At 43.9% G+C, this 10,042-nt stretch overlaps 1 protein-coding gene across 2 annotated transcripts in view; it reads right to left on the bottom strand.

Moving 5' to 3' along the window:
- STK32B (serine/threonine kinase 32B) overlaps positions 1–7,342 on the bottom strand; it is a 157,917-nt gene extending 150,575 nt beyond the window's left edge. Inside the window, exon 1 of one of the 2 annotated variants that reach the window (XM_071447318.1) lies at positions 7,034–7,342. In XM_071447318.1, coding sequence (XP_071303419.1) covers positions 7,034–7,109 — 76 coding nt within the window. In that variant the 5' untranslated portion in view covers positions 7,110–7,342. The remainder of the gene's footprint in view (positions 1–7,033) is intronic. The other variant, XM_071447319.1, reaches the window with a different exon arrangement.
- Between the last annotated feature and the right edge of the window lie 2,700 nt (positions 7,343–10,042).

Consider the following 10,042-nt stretch of genomic DNA (forward strand, 5'->3'; position numbering starts at 1 on the left):
TGTTTCCATTGAAGAACTAAATCTTGGAAATGTAGTAAATATTGTTAGGAAGGATCTTGAAAATTTATCTGGACCATCTCTAAGATGATATTGCTGGCAGAGATTTTGTTGAATCTGGATGATGTAAAGTTAACTACACCTGACAAATACTTTAGCTGTCCCTGGAAAGGATCTTTGTTCTAACCCTGACAGTGTGAGGTAAATCTGATATTGCACAACCTTTTTAGGATATTCAAATGGAACAGAGATGCAGCTCATTTGAGATAGCAAGAAGCTAAGATGAAAGTGCCAGATTCATCTTTAGAGTTCCCTGTAAAAAAGGTAAACTGATATAGTATTAAACTTCACCTCCAATTATCATTTAGTGCCTGAAGAGGTCCACATTATTTGTGTGCATTGTACCAAAGCCCAGGTTGAGAAGATAAGGGCTGATGGTGATTGCAATATCACAATATTCCTTCTGAACCTCCTTGGACACAGACCATGTAAACTGTCAACAACAGTTTGGCATTTGGTACCTCTGTGGCTACCTGAAATTATCATATTTTTCTGTGCTCTCCTTTCTGTCTCTATTCTCCCACTGTCTCATATTATGCTGTAAGTGTAATCTCAACACTGATCTATTTTGCTCTGTGATTGTACAGACACTGGTATTAGGGTTTCTGAAGTTTTTCACAACACATAATGATGAATTACTGTCTAAAGTTCAATAAATGCAAAACAAAATTGTATAAAATTCAACACGGTCATAAAACAAAGTATTAAAAAATCCAGTGGTCTGTATCTAATCTATCCAAAATACTGATATTCAGCATAAAATAATGCCTTTGACAGCTGTGGTTTTCAACAGAACTGCCTTTGAGCAGTTTTTAAACCACATTATGGTATTCTTATCCAATTCAGTTCTAAAGGGAACTGGAATATTCATCTTTGCAAGGGAAAAAATAAAATGCAATGTAACACACCACAGAACTTTCATGAAGAAATAAAAATCCAGCAGAAATATTGATCCCACATGATGTTTGCTGCTCTCTCTAGCAGAAGGTATTTAGGTTCCAACCCTTTATTTCACTGTTCTTTAGGGCTGCATCTTATGAAACAAGTAGTTTGAAAAGAGTGTGTTATTATCCTCATGATCTGAGTGTTGTGCAGCAGCTCTGTGCCTGCCTCAGACACTGTCCATTACAGCTGTGTGCCAGCAGGATGAGGAGCACCATCAGATCACTGACAATAGCTGGACACTGCATACTCTGTTCTCAATCTGACTCACTTTGACATCTAACCATTGCTGTAAATTGGTTCCAAGTAAAACTCTTGTTTGTCATTTTTCCCTATGTCACTTTATGGTTCTTCAGCTTTTACTGCACTTATACATAAATTCAGCCATTATGCTCAGAATTTAGCTACCTGAATCCATACCAATTTCAGGCATTTTTCTTAGGCTCTTTATCTGGGTTTTAGGCTTTTAGTACAAGTCTTTGCAGCAGCTGGCCATTTAATAATGATGTTTTCTGACACTCACCAACAATTTTAAATCCTTCATTTAAGCTGAAGGCTTTTCTGCAGAGGAGAGGTAGAAATCAATTTTAAATTACAACTTCAAATTGGAAGTTTAACTCCAGAGGATGGATGCTATATTCTCTAGTACATAAGATTTCCATTGAGCTCTGCAGTTGTGGCAGTGCAGCAGAACAAAGCCTGGTGGCTCAGGCAGGGAAGTGGGACTTGAGCACTTCCTTGAAGTGGATAAACAAGCACTACAGAGAATCAGGTTCTGGCCATGGAGAATAAGCCAAGGCTGTGCCTCATTCCCCACAGACAAGACCACACTCCTGAGGCACAGCCTCTCACAATGACCTGCACAGAGGGGTGCTCCAGCTCTGCAGCTTCAGGATGCTCAGTGGAAGGTTCTCTGGAAATACGTATTTACCTTAAATGTAAAGTCATGTACACCAAAACCAAAACCAAGCTCTTTAAAAGTTCAGTATACTTATTTCTAAAAGTAACTGTAGCAAAGCTGATTTTTTTTAAGCCTCAGATAATCAAATACAACTGCCATATCACTTGGCAGGACCAGCTTCTAGCTTCTAACACTTTGTTTCTTATCCTTTCCTCTGTATCTTCCACCACAATGTAGGCAAATACATTATTCTTGCTTGATAGTAGTAATATCTCTCCTGAGTCAGCTCTTTTCTAAATTACTCTTTTTGACTATTTAATTTTCACACTTTGAATATGATTGAAATTTTAACTGAACACAATCAAGCAAATCCAGCATGAAAGACACTCTTTACAGTTACTAGGTTATTGCTAATATATCCATTACTTGTGATATTTACTGAGAATTTGCAAGGAGAATTTACCAATGGTGAATATTAGCCTTACACTTCTATTGCCATTCTTGTGAGAATATTGTTGTTTTTGAAGAGTTGAACATGAGGAAAAATTTACTTCTTTGCTCTCCTGGTAGTAGCACTGGATATACATATTCAGGAGAGGGTAGTTGTTATGGGAATAGGAAATATTCAAAGCAAAGAGAACCAGGTTCCTTTGCTTCAGTGGTATTAACCAAAGAAAACCTGTTTTCCTTTTACCTGAATTGACTGCACAATTTGTGTAGTACCTTGCTTAAAGCGGCTCTTATATGTTTGAAAAAATGTTATAGTTCCACACCATCTAAGGGTCTTGCTTTGGTAAGGGGTAGTGATGGTGCACAACACCAGATGTAGTTCTCTATCCAACCTATACAGCAATAAAAATCAAGAAATGAAACATGTTTTTCTATATCTTTAGGCAGAGTACAAGGTCTAGGCAAACAAAGGGCTCTGTTCCCTGGATTATTCCTAGCTGTTGTTGTGCCTTAACCTAGGCTAAGAAGAGAAAATTAGATAAATACAACATGGTTTTACCAGAAGCTTTTTGCACATGAGTAACCAGACATTTTTCTTTGATGACAAACTTATTTTGCAGATAATAGAGTTGGCTTAAATTTAATTTTTCTCAGTTTCAGTGGAATGAGATGTAAGAAAATACAAGCAAAGCTGAATAAAGTGAGGATAAACTGACAAAAGGCAAGGTGGGCAGCTGTGCTGGTTTTGGCTGGGATAGAGTTAATTTTCTCAGAGCAGCAAGTGTGGGGCTGTGTTTGGGCTTTGTGCTGGAAGCAGAGCTGGTAACTCAGGGATATTTTAGCTATTGCTGAGCAGCCCTTCCACAGAGCCAAGGCCTTTCCTGTCCATCATCCCACCCCAGCAGTGAGGAGGCTGGGGCTGCACAAGGAGCTGGGAGGGGACACAGCCAGGACAGCTGACCCAGGGATATCCCACACCATATCCCACATCCCACACCATATCCCACACCCTATGGCTTCATGCTCAGTATGTAAAATTGGATGGTGAAGGAAGGGGGAAACATTCAGTGTAGTGTCATTTGTCACCATCACACGTGATGGGCCCTGCTCTCCTGGCTATGGCTGAGCACTGCCTGCCCCTGGGAAGCAGTGAATAAATTCCTTGTTTTGCACTGTTTGGGACAGCTTTTGCTGTCCCTATTAAACTGTCTTTATCTCCACCCATGTAACTTTTGTTCTTCTGATTCTCTCCCTCATCCCGCCTGGGGGGAGTGAGCAAGTGGCTGTGAGGGGCTGAGTGAGTTACTGCTTGGGTTAAACCATGGCAGTAACAAAGGAAAAAATATCATTTAGAAAAGGGAAATATGAGGCTGGCAGGGGTTAAAAGCAAAGAAGATTAAATCTGGATACGATCCAGCTGAATACTCACACAAGTGTTCAGTGGTCTATATAACTGACATGGTCAGTGTGGTCATAATTTAAAACATTGTATTAAAAAGAATTAGACTGTTGCAAGGAAAGAAGTAAGTGATCATCTTTGAGACTATGAATAATAGAAGTGGACCAAAATTCAGTTCTCCAAAAGGCCATGTACATAGGAACACCAAATCTTCTCATGTGGATTGGAGTTGATCAGTGGAAATTACTGAGCAGGGCACTGACCCCAGGGTGACAGAACTATTCACATGGTATGTCCATGAAAAGGGCATATGTAATTATAGACTGTGCTAGAACTTCCAGTAGAGAACAGGATGTATTCTTTCCAACACATGGTCCTGGGGAAAACTCAGCTACAATTCTGTGTATAATTTGGGTTATCTGTGTGAAACCAAGACAGGTTCAAATCCAGACAGATGCAGGGCACAGGAAATGAGAAAGCAGTAGAAATAATAGAAAAATAGAAAAGGTTTCCCTGCAAATCAAGGAGTGAGAGGGGACATTTTTGCTCTTTATCAAAGCCCCAGAATAATCCTGGAGGGGGAGAGCATTTTAAACTAACAAAAACTTGAATTAAACACAAATTTTAAGTAGGTTAAGAAACCCAGTCACGAAAACAGATGTTTCTAACCATTCAAAGAGTGAAGTTCTGGAAGAACCTTCTAATAAAAATGTAACACAGAGAACTAATGTAGCTGGTTAAAATGGTATGCATTACTGCCTTTAAAAAGATTAGTGTATGATAATGATGTGTTGTAGTGGCTGTAATAACTGGGAACTAACAGCATGTAGCTCAGGCTTCTGGTTCTATAGAATATTTTTTCTATTGCCCTGAGCATGGAGGGGAGTCTACATTCAGCTTTTAGATTCATTTTTAGATCTACTCAGGGGATCAACACCTCATCAGAAAGCAGGAGGTAACTCTGGAACAGAAACCCCATAAGCTTGTCAGGCAGCACCTGCGTGCTCTTCATACACTATTTCCATATATTTATTTATTAACTAATGCACTGAGTAAGTAACTTTTTTCTATGATTTCCAGAGTGATGATAAATGGCTTTAAACCTTTACTTCCAAAATTCATGTTTTATTCCATACTCATCATAAACATGCATGGATATAAAATGGCAATACTTTTTTTCTGTTCATTTTTATAATTTTAAGAGGCAGCTGTGACATTATACACAATACACTAAATAGATTAGTTTCTAATATTCCTACATCTTCATACACAACTTACCTATTCCAGTTCTCTATGAATTGATTGTTATTCTTGAGCAATTATATCATCTCAAGAAACAAATCCACTTTCTCTTGTTATACTTTTTATTAGCTTTTTTTTTAATTATATATTGAGTCCAATGTTGTGGGAAATGGTGACTTTTATAGCTACTAGTGGGAATATGAAAAAGCAGCTTCATTTTGCATTAAATTCTGTTAGATACATTTTCAAAGAGGAGATATTTCCCCATATTGTTTAGATACTTGGGAAAATGCCATCCTGAATAATATTTTGTAAGTACTATTGGAAATTGGTTATTGTTTCAAAAGCAATGGACTCTTCTGAACTAGATGGTTGTGCCAAGCAAAAAATATTAAGAGGAATAAAGGATTATGTTAGCAACATTCATAATGGGGAAAACCACCTCAGAACAAAACAAAACCATGCAAAGAATAAATAATGGCCTAATTGAAATCCATAAATACTTCATGTGCTCTTTTTTTATTAGCTGTTAATAATGGCTGCATTGCAGAAATGCTTTCTGGATAGAAAGAGAACTAAGTGCCATGAAGGCATTTCTGCAATAATTTACTATTGAACTTTGTTCATTTTGTTCAAAAACTGACCACAGTTTTGTAGCATGGGGAAAAAAAATAAAGGTGGTAATAATTAATGGAAGCTGCTAACTCAAGAGAGCCCAATTAGAAGTCTTCAAAGGCAGGAGTATGGGTCTCTGTTTACATTAGGGTGTCTGGACAAGATTGACTTTTTATGCTTTCACTCTGGAGTATTTCCCAGTGAGCTTCCTCAAGGTTTACAGCCCCAACTGAGCAGGGTTGAGACTTTGCCTGGGGGGAGGTGAGGGGGCTCTTTCCCACTTGTATGTTTACACAGCATGACCTATGGTAAAGGTCTGAAATTTTTTAACAGTACAAGAAAATGGCTGCTATGGCTCCACAACACACAAATTGTACACAATCTGTCCCATTCCCCACACAAACAATGGAATGTTGTAAACCACACCTCATCACGCTTTGCCAAGGAATATGAAATGGTAATCTCATCTGAAATGCAAGATGTAGTCACCCTTTCAACCACTCTACATGCATTTAAGACATTTCCCCCCTACTAGGGGAAACAATACAAATATCTCCATGTGCCCTGAATATACAGGGCAGAACATACATGTTTTTGACTTGTTATGAAACCAGAAAGCCAATGTGAGTTTATTAAGGCACAATCACTTCTTAAGAAATTATATTGAGAACTTCTGGGGAAGTTCCTCAAAATTAAGCACCGATTGCCTAGATAGGCAGCAACATCTATCCCATGAGTAACATTAAAAACATTTCTACATTAATATACAAATATCTGCTCTCTAAGAGTGCTGTGTTCTCTCTGCTTTAAGACCCATAATTATTTTAACTGAAATGCATTCACATAATTCTAATTAAATACGTTCTACATTGGAAAATTACACTGAAATGCATAAAGAGCAAAGAAACACCACATTTTAGGCAAACTTTTCCATTGCCTTCCACAAACTTTACAAGATACACTTTCTCATGACACATTATCTAGGTAGGGAGTAGAAACTCAGAGTAATAGAACGTGCTAAAAAAAAGTTTCAGAAAGTAAAGGTGATGGAATAAGTATAGAGTACGAGAGGCATCACCATTTAAAACAGGCAGGTGGGCAAAGCGACACTAGAAACAAAACCAAAAGCGTGGGCATCCATCTCACACACGATGCCCATTCATAAACGCGGCTTTGAAGCCACCTGCCATGTGCTTAAAGCCCAGCTGGCGATGTGCTAGACTGGAGCCTGCCGCTCTCCCGGTGCGGCTGGCAGGACAAAGGCGGGCTCCGCGCTGCCTCCCGGGCACAGCGCACCCGCAGCTGGCAGCCCGAGGGAGGCTCCGCGCCCGCGGCTCCCGCACGGAGCGGGGCCGGAGCCGCCCGGCCGGAGCCGCCGCGGCCCCGGGAGAGGCGCGGCTCGGTACCGCGGACAGCTCCGCACTCACCGTCCTCATTCTCGTCGAAGACGGGCGCCCTGTGGGAGTGGCCGCCCCCCATGTTATTCCGCGGCCGGCTCCGCATCCCCCGCCGCCAGCATCCCGCGGGGCGCGCCGGCGGCACCCCGGAGCGGGGCAGCTGCCCGCCCGCCGCCGGCCCGCCCGGCCCGGCCCCGCCGGGGAGCTCCGCAGGGCTAGCAGTCACCCTGCGACATGAAAGCGATCCGTCTGCCCCTGGCAGAGACCGCTGCTGGCTGGCAGAGACCGACTTGGCCCTTCTCTCATCGCGGAGGGGCAGGGGAGGGAGGGAGGGACGGAGTTAGGGGAGGAGGGAGGGATGGAGGGGGAGGGAGGGAGGAGGCGGAGGTCCTGCTGCCGGTGGCTTTTGGTAAGCGGTAAAAGCTGGATCTACCTGGATCCTCGCGGATCCTCCCTCCTCCGCTTTCCCTCCTCCCACACCTCCACTGGGGAGCGCGGAGTCCCCCCTCCTGCCCCGGCAGCGGGGCCGGCCCCGCACCCTGCCCTGCCCTGCCCTGCCCGGCCCCCGGCGGCCGTGTCTGATGGGCAGTGGGTGCAGAGCCGCTCCTGCCGCCCGGCCGCGCTGGCTGCACCGGGTGCCCATCGCTCCCGAGGCACGGCAGAGGCGGGAGGGCGAGCATTGCCCTGGCTCCAGGTGGTTTTTGTTTTGCCTCCCGACTGGGAAGGGGCGTTCATCGCCGGCAGCCCGGAGGGACGCGGCCGGCCGACCGAAGTTCGCTGAGTTTACAAAGTGGCAAAAAGAACCAAAGGGAGCCGCTCCCTTCCCTCCCGCTCCCTCCCGTTCCCCCGCTGCCCGGGCGGGGCGGCCCCGGGAGCGCGGGCGGGGCGGGCGGGGCGGCGCGGGCAGCCCGGCCCCGCAGCGCCACCTGCCGGCCGCGCCGGGCAGCCCCGAGCCGGGGCGGCTGCGGGGACCGGGAGGGCGGCGGCTCCTGCAGAGCGGGGAGTGCAGAGGGACAGGGCAAAGATTTGTGCGTGTAACACGTGTGTGTGTGAGTGTGTGAGCGTGTGAGTGAGTGCGTGAGTGCGTGAGTGTGTGAGTGTGTGAGCGTGTGAGTGCATGAGTGTGTGTGTGTGTGAGTGCGTGAGTGCGTGAGTGCGTGAGTGTGTGAGTGCGTGAGTGTGTGAGCGTGTGAGTGCATGAGTGTGTGTGTGTGTGAGTGCGTGTGTGTGTGAGTGCGTGAGCGTGTGAGCGTGTGAGTGCATGAGTGTGTGTGAGTGCATGAGTGCGTGAGCGTGTGAGTGCGTGAGCGTGTGAGTGTGTGAGCGTGTGAGTGTGTGAGTGCATGAGTGCGTGAGTGCGTGAGTGTGTGAGCGTGTGAGTGTGGAGATGGAGATGGACAGGGTAAATATGTATGCATGTATACACGTGTGTGTGAGTGTGGAGAGGGACAGGGTGAATGTGTGTGCGTGTGTATGCTCGTGTGTGTGAATGTGAGTGTGCAGAGGGACAGGATAAATATGTGTGCGTGTATGCATGTATGTGTGAGTGTACAGAGATGGAGAGGGTAAAGATGTGTGCATGTATACACATGTGTGAGTGTAGAGAGATGGACAAGGTAAATATGTGTGTGTTTATACATGTGTGTGAGTGTGGAGGTGGACAGGGTAAATATGTGTGCATGTATACAGGTGTGTGAGTGTGTGTGAGTGTGGAAAGGGACAAGGTAAAGAAGTGTGCATGTATTCACGTCTGTGTGTGTGAGTGTGTGTACAGAGATGGACAGGGTGAATGTGTGTGTTTGTATGTGTGGAGATGGACAGGGTAAATATGTGTGCATGTTTATACGTGTGTGTGTGTGAGAGAGTGTGGAGATGGACACAGGTAAATATGTGTACATGTATACACATGTGTGTCTGCAGAGATGGACAGGGAAAAAATGTGTATACACATGTGTGTGTGTGAGTGTGGAGATGGACAGGGTAAAGATGTGTGCGTGTATACACATATGTGTGTGTGTGGAGATGGACAGGATAAATATGTGTGCGTGTATACATGTGTTTGTGTGTGTGTATGTGTGGAGATGGACAGGGTAAATATGTGTGCATGTATACACATTGTGTATGTGTGAGTGTGTGTGGAGATGGAGGTGGACATGGGTAAATAGGTGTACATGCATACATGTGTGTGAGATGGAGGTGAATATGGGTAAATATGTGTGCATGCATACACATGTGTGTCTGGAAATCACTCCCCTCTAAAAGTGCATTAGGAAAACTGCCAGCACTGGAAAGGGATTACACGGATCACCTGCCATGTAGCAAACAATGAGAGCTTTCTAGGCTTGCTGTTGATATTTTTAGACAGAAATAGCTGTATCGCTCCCTTACAAAAATTCTACCGTTAGCAACCTTTGAGTGAAGTAGAAACAATTGTGTTCAGCACTTCCTCCAAAGGGAAACAGGTAAAAAAATTAAATATCTATATTAATACTGTATCCAGGTCAAAGCCTTTGCAGTTCCTCCAGGGAAACCTGCAGACAGAAAAAAAAAATCAAATGGAAGTTGCATTTTTGCTTCTTCACTGTTACATGGGGAGAAGAGGGAGAAGGAATAGAAGCCAGAAACTAGGGTATATGTATTTCCCTATAGAGGCAGAAAGGCTTTACCATTCTCCTGTAATATTTACCACCCTTCTTTCAGTAAAGCTGTTTAGAAAAGCCCAAGAGCAAATACTACAAAGCAGAAGAACTTTCAGTCTCTTTGTATATGACTTTTACCTGCCTTAGTTACTCTCATGACCTGTCTTTGAACCCTATATAATGCTGCTGTCACCTCTCTGAGAAAGGTTGATTAGACTTAAATGAAGAGGGTAAGATCCTGAGCTGTGTGGCTGAGAGCTTAGAGCTTACAGCCTCTACAAACCCAGAAAATGGATAAATTCAGACATGGTGATATTTTTTCCATAAGTAGACATGGACACATTGTATCATCTGCTGACATCCTTTACTTAAATTATTGGGATTATCATTACTTCCATGT

The sequence above is a fragment of the Agelaius tricolor genome, unplaced genomic scaffold, assembly GCF_023055355.1.
Source record: "Agelaius tricolor isolate 1412-34295 unplaced genomic scaffold, bAgeTri1.0.p SCAF_24, whole genome shotgun sequence".
Classification (NCBI taxonomy): Eukaryota; Metazoa; Chordata; class Aves; order Passeriformes; family Icteridae; genus Agelaius; species Agelaius tricolor.